At 43.5% G+C, this 6,570-nt stretch overlaps 1 protein-coding gene across 1 annotated transcript in view; it reads right to left on the reverse strand.

Moving 5' to 3' along the window:
- Positions 1-314: 314 nt before the first annotated feature.
- The window catches only part of LOC138956747 (uncharacterized), a 6,355-nt gene continuing 99 nt past the window's right edge, over positions 315-6,570 (reverse strand). The window contains exons 1-3 of the mRNA XM_070328020.1: positions 6,471-6,570; positions 2,146-2,608; positions 315-355 (exon numbers count right to left, since the gene is read on the reverse strand). The exon at positions 6,471-6,570 is cut by the window's right edge and continues 99 nt beyond it. Coding sequence (XP_070184121.1) covers positions 315-355; positions 2,146-2,608; positions 6,471-6,536 — 570 coding nt within the window. The 5' untranslated portion in view covers positions 6,537-6,570. The remainder of the gene's footprint in view (positions 356-2,145; positions 2,609-6,470) is intronic.

The following is a 6,570-nucleotide window of genomic DNA, read 5'->3' on the forward strand; positions in this document are numbered from 1 at the left end:
GAAAATGTATGTGAAAGAAAACAAAAGAGGAGCAGAGTGATAAGATAGGAATACAGATACATATTTCTTGGGACTTGACCCTTGCAGTTGCAGGTAGGTGGACTGAAAGTAGTGTGTGAACAGAACAGAACCAATTCTGTCTGTTTACCATCGCATGAAAGCAGGAAAGAGATCGTCGTCAGATTGAATTACAAGTATGTGCACGGCATGTACGAAGCGGACAGACCCCACTTTGAGCCCATCAGCAGTAGAGACACTAGAGGCCACTCTCTGAAACTCGGCAAAGACCACTGTAGACTGAACGTACGAAGCAATTACTTCTCCCAGCGAGTAGTGAACACCTGGAACAGTTTGCCTGAAGAGACAGTAACAGCGCCATCAGTCAACAGCTTTAAGACCAGGATAGACAATTTCTGGCGCCACAGTACTTCTATGTACAACCCTACCTGCCTAGTCTAGATTGTAAAATAGCCCGCCACGCATGCTACAGTCGAGTAATAGGACCTATGTAAAGGCTACACAGCCTACCACATAGTAAAGTTCAAGTTCAAGTTCAAGTTCAAGTACAACATAATCGCTCCGTCGGGCTTCAATTAACTTTGGTCGGGCGTCAATCCACGATGACAAACCTCGAAATTCCAAATGAAAGCATGTTAATTAATGTGTAATTATAAAACACTTAGACATAGAAATCTTCATTATTTGAAAAATGAAATAGCCTAGATGTTTTAACTTAGCACACGCCTCAACATATCTTCATATAATTAAACAACATTACAAATTAAGATTATTTAAGCCAAATGGAGACTTACATTAAAAAAGATAACTCATGGCAATAGAAATCAAAACTTTACTAAATCATGTAAAAATACCTGATTTTTGTTTGTGTACTTGTTTGTATTTCTGTTGTATAGTATTTATGACAAGAAAGCCCTTTAAATCAATTACAACAGGATTTAGCTGAAATTGTGTGCAGGACAGGTTGTAAAGGGTGCCGGTCATTTTTTCAGCAGAATTTTTCAGCAGCCCTAAAATCGCAATTTAAAAAAAAATCAAATATGTACTGATCTTCAAAATTTAAACTGCTTTACAATTCTTTGGAGAATGTAGTTACATATAAAAAGTTCGAAAAAATTCCAAAGAAAAATATATACACACACACACTCACACTCGATCACACACACACACACACACACACACACACACACACACACATCATAATCATTAACATAAGTACTTGCCATGTTAATAACTTCATCCTTGCTTCGATGATAACTTGATGATCAAAAGTAATAGCCATTCACGAATAATTTTTCCTTTCGATTTATTTACAACCAATCAAAAAAAGCTTTCTATTATTCTTTTTAACCAATCGAAACGTCACGCGCTTTTTGACTGCCGATTGCTGGCGGAAATGACCTTCTGTATTCGTCCGAAGGAAACGGCTGAGTCTCAATATTAAGCTCAAAGAGAATGTTTTGTGTATCATTTCACGTGTTTGGGGGTTGCTGTGTAACTCGTCAGTTGTAGTGGACTAATTACAGGCCGCTAGAATGTTGTACACCCTTGAGAGCGTACGAAAAGCGGAAAACATCGGCGCGAGTTGCACTTTCGATTTGTCGAGGCTCCAGGTTCCTCTCATGGAGTGGTGTGGACACCGAGCCCGTTCTTGACAAACTTCTCGAAGTTGGTGAATGGTTATTTCGAGTTTGTTGCATGAAGTGAAAGCTTAATCATTTTTGTTTGTGTGTGAGGTTCGTGCGTTCGGGAAGGGGGTGCAGAAAGTGATGTAGAAAGCTTGAAACGGAGCGAGTCGGCAGTGCGGAGCACTCTGCGTTATATTCCTTGTAGTATATAGTACTAGTAGTATGTCGTAGTAGTGGACTGTAAATAATGATCGACCGGCGATTTGATACAAGCTCCTGTGACGCATATATACAAATTCAAACACTAACAGCAGAATACAGAAATGACAGGCCACAACTTGCACCACCGACATAACCATACAACCTCCACCACAATCACACAAACGACACACACACACACACATACACACTGACACACACACATACACACACACACACACACACACACACACACACACACACACACACACACACACCACAGACAACTAACACCACTCACCAGAAAAGCTAGCATACTGCAAAAATCCAGGGCAGCGGACGAGCTCCGTCGTACCGGAAGGAGTATCATCCCAGCAGCTAAACCCGTCCCAGTTCCTGCTGCAAGTCCCGTTAGGCTGAGGGTCGGCCGAGAGTTGGCGCTGGCAGCAGTCTCGGGCAGCCTGACAACACTCTTGCCAACCTTCGCAGTTCGGTTTGGACAACGTACTACACACTTGCTTGACCGCACTTGCGTTGCTGATGTCCGGCACGAGAATGGTCCTTGCGGGCAGGGCGGTCCGGTTGGTCATCACGAAGAGGTAAGGCTGGATGGGGTGGGCTTTGATGTCGCTCATCCTGCCGAGGTATTGGTAACACCAAGCGCACGAGTGCAGCTCGAAGTGTCTGCGTTCGAACAGCCTGGACTTGCTTCTGCACACCTCCGTCGTCTGCGCTGTAGAGGCTGTGGGGGTGACCGACAGCGTCTGAAACAACGTGGAGAGATACAGGAGGGTGTAGATCTAGATGTGGAACTTTTCAGCACGTGTACGGGTAACGTGTACGGGTAACGTCATCAAATCTAGTTTTTACGTCACGCATTTGCCAAGATCTGCAGTCTTGGTGGGAGCAAAACAACGTATGCATTTGGAACATTGGAAAACGAAAGTGAGTCACGGGTGACGTAATACATATGAAAACGAGTGTCCACCGGACGAAAAAGTAAACAAATAAAATTAAAAAAAACCAGAAAAAACACAGTCATTCCCCGTTTTCCTCGTGCATATCAAACCATGCGAGGGACTGACCTAAATCATTCACTATCAGACCCTCCAAGTTGCAAAATAGCTTGGGGGACAAGCAAAGGCACAAGACACCGGTTTGAAGACTTACAAATCACCCATATATGTTTAAGAAAAGGTTCTATAAAGACAACCAAACATGTGTCTGCTTTGTTACGTTATATCTTGCTGCAAAAAATACTATAGAAAGAAACACGAAAAAAAGTTCCTCTTCTGTAATGTACCGAGTTCAATATCGGGTGCCTATGCCTCTGACCTTTTTTGGATTACTAGTTTATTTTTTCCCACTAATGCAAGAATGTCTCTGTAGCGCAACGGTTAGCGTACTCCGTTTTGAGTCGGCAGGTCGTAGGTTCGAGCCCTGTCAGCGCGGTATTCTTTTAATTTTATTTGATTGTTTCTTTACTCTCCTTTGTTTTGTTTTATTTTACTCTATTCATTTTTATTCCAAAGCATTATTGGTCATCAATTGCAATACTGACCAACGCTCGCCAGGTACTGATTTGGTATTGATCACTGCGGAATTCGTTGAGGCCAACCACTGAAGCAACCCCCTAAGTGTAAATGTTTTGAGGTATAAAACATACCTTGGTATTATGTCAATTCTTTTTGCATTTTAATCAGATATAATAAAACAAAAATGTCCATCTAGATCAGGCTTAGACGCAGAAAGACTTGTATTTAGGCAACATGACTGATGAGCGACTCAGTGACTCGTAGCGAGAGATGCCGTTCTTATAGACCTGTGTAACGAGATTCTGTCGAAGTAATTCGATGCTAACCCTGCAGACTTTTGTATTGCCGCAATTAAAACACATTTATTTTGTTGGTAGCTGTTTGTTTCCTTGTGGATGTGTTATGTGCAATTAAACGGGTACGGACACACGTTTTACACATGGGTTACACGAGTTGCAAAGTATTTGAAACGACGGTATTACTGTATATACAGTGGTGCCTGTGTTGAAAGACGAATACCATTTGGACCAGCCATGAGTGATGGAACATTGTACGCGGGGTATCTTGACAGGCACGTTTTAGAAGAAATAATAATGAAAGTGACAATAAAAGGTGTTTTTTTCAAGCGAGGTGTCCGCAATCTGCATGACAAAATATAGCTCTTAATTTATCTACATCGCTCGGTCTTTTTTCTTACGTATTTTGTGTGTGTGTGTGTGTGTGTGTGTGTGTGTGTATGTGTGTGTGTGTGTATGTGTGTGTGTGTGTATGTATGTGTGTGTGTGTGTGTGTATGTGTGTGTGTGTGTGTGTGTGTAAGCACGCGCGCGTGCTGCGTCCGTTTCAGTGAGTGATTTCTCAAAAAAGTCTTGATGTTTGTAGTGCCATTAAGAACTAATGTGAATTAGATTTTTTTCAAACCGCCCGGCACTACAAAGCATTTATTCTTGTTTTTATAAGGACATAAAAATGTTATAGTATTTGAGTCTTGAATTGCGATTTATTTATATTAATGAGCACACACAAAAACTTCCCCCCCCCCAAAAAAAAAGAAGCATATTTTATAAAAAGAACAGGAAAAGCGCGCATGATTCATAAATAATGATAGCATTGCCGGGGCTCGAACCAGCGACTTCAGGAACCGCAGCGCAGCGCTATACCACTGACCTATGCGGATATCTGTCGTAAGTGGAACATTTAGGAATGCCTATTTTGTGAGATGCAAAACAACGCGGCAAAGCTCACTGTGCAACCCGACTCAGTAAAAGGCCCGTTGGCAGACTATGTCGTGTGAATTAAGTCAGTTCGACCGTCGCTTACCCCGCAGCTTTGCACGAAAAGTTGGATGATATCTGCACGGTCTTCCTACCGCCGGCTCAGTTCTTTTTTTTTTGTAGTTTTTATTTTGCCGCAGTCACGTAGGCCATCTCCAGTTATACACTTTTGAACAAACCGTTATCATATGATCTACACGTACACGTACAGGTCTTTGCTACACGTTCGATCATCTAGAACACTGTATTATTCATCGTTTAAGGCTGGACCTAGTTCATCAGAAACGCCTGGGTCTTCCTCAATGAGGCAGGTTTACAGGGGATGGCCTTGCCCTTGCTGTTCGGTTTAAGCCGTAGCAGACAGACTTTAACGTCTGCTCTCACTCAGCATCCTCTCACACTTTCTACAAATATTGGTTGATAGAAGGCCTTACCGAGCAAGTTATCCAACATGAAGATGAATATCACAGTTCTCTACAATAGCGCACCCTTAACATGATTCTTTCGTATCTTAGTGAAGAACCATCATCCCAAACACTTTTGAATCGAGCCAAGACCATCATCAAGGCCAAGCAACACAAAAAGTGGTTGCAGCAGCACCCATACTACAACAAAAACGATGCCTTTCACCTGCTCACAAGGTCTGAGCAGGTCCTCATATTCAGGCTGCGGACAGGCCACAACCGAATGAACCACCACCTTTTCACGAAGTTAAGAATTGGCCAGTCAGACCAGTGCCCTTGTCAAACAGGCAGCATGACAACGGAACACCTGCTGCAGACTTGCCCACTACACGATGGCCTCAGGAGCCAGATCTGGGCGGAGGTAACCACGGTGCAAGGGAAGCTCTATGGCAGTCTGGACGACCTACAGCGCACGGCAATTTGCGCGGAGAACCGGCGTTTCCATCTGAGTGATCGACAAGAAGAAGAAGAAGAATCGAGCGAACAGTCACACTTCCACAAATATCTTTCGAAAGAATTCATTATTCAACCAGTAACGGACAGACAACTGAACCTCATCGTTTTCTACGCTCCCACACTCCTAAATCTGTTCTATAGTATCTTCTTTGAGGAAAATCGACCGGAACACTTTCGACTCGAGAGAGACGAGCGCACCTGGCTTGGTGGTAATACGCCGGCCTCCAAAGCGAAAGGTCGTGGGTTCGAATCCCGGCAGCGCCTGGTGGGTTAAGGTAGAGATTTGACCAATCTGCCAGGTCAACTTATGTGCAGACTAGCTGCTATTGCCTTATCCTCCTTCGTGTGCACACGCAAGCACAAGACCAAGTGCGCACGGAAAAGATCCTGTAATCCATGTCAGAGTACGATGGGTTATTGAAACACGAAAATACCCAGCATGCTTCCCCCGAAAGCGGCGTATGGCTGCCTAAATGGCGGAGTAAAAACGGTCATACACGTACAAATCCACTTGTGCAAAAACACGAGTGTACGTGGGAGTTTCAGCCCACTAACGCAGAAGAAGAAGAAGAAGAAGAATCGAGAGAGAGAAAACAGCGCCTGCATGCCGACCTTTTGCTTCGTTTGTAGCAGACAGATTTTTAGTCGGCTCTGATGCTAAGTGTTGAAGTGTTGCTTAACGCACTCACGGTAAAACCATTACTCATTAGAGGAATGTTGCCGGGTGTGACCCCGACTTTAGATGGTTTAAAAAAAAATCTCTGGTTAATCAAGTCAAATTTGTAATTTTCATGTGACATCTTTAATTATGTGGTTTTTGCGCTAGTAATTAAGCCGTCATAGACACACACAAGCACTGACGCGATTACTCGTGAGAACGATCAGTCACACGACTCACCACAAAGAAGCTGACACAGGACAGCAAGGTCCAAGGCAAACCCATGGAGCGGAATACGCTCGCCATCTCTCTTCTTCTCACTCCGGCGTCAATCCAAGTC

Source organism: Littorina saxatilis, unplaced genomic scaffold (assembly GCF_037325665.1).
Source record: "Littorina saxatilis isolate snail1 unplaced genomic scaffold, US_GU_Lsax_2.0 scaffold_472, whole genome shotgun sequence".
Lineage (NCBI taxonomy): Eukaryota > Metazoa > Mollusca > Gastropoda > Littorinimorpha > Littorinidae > Littorina > Littorina saxatilis.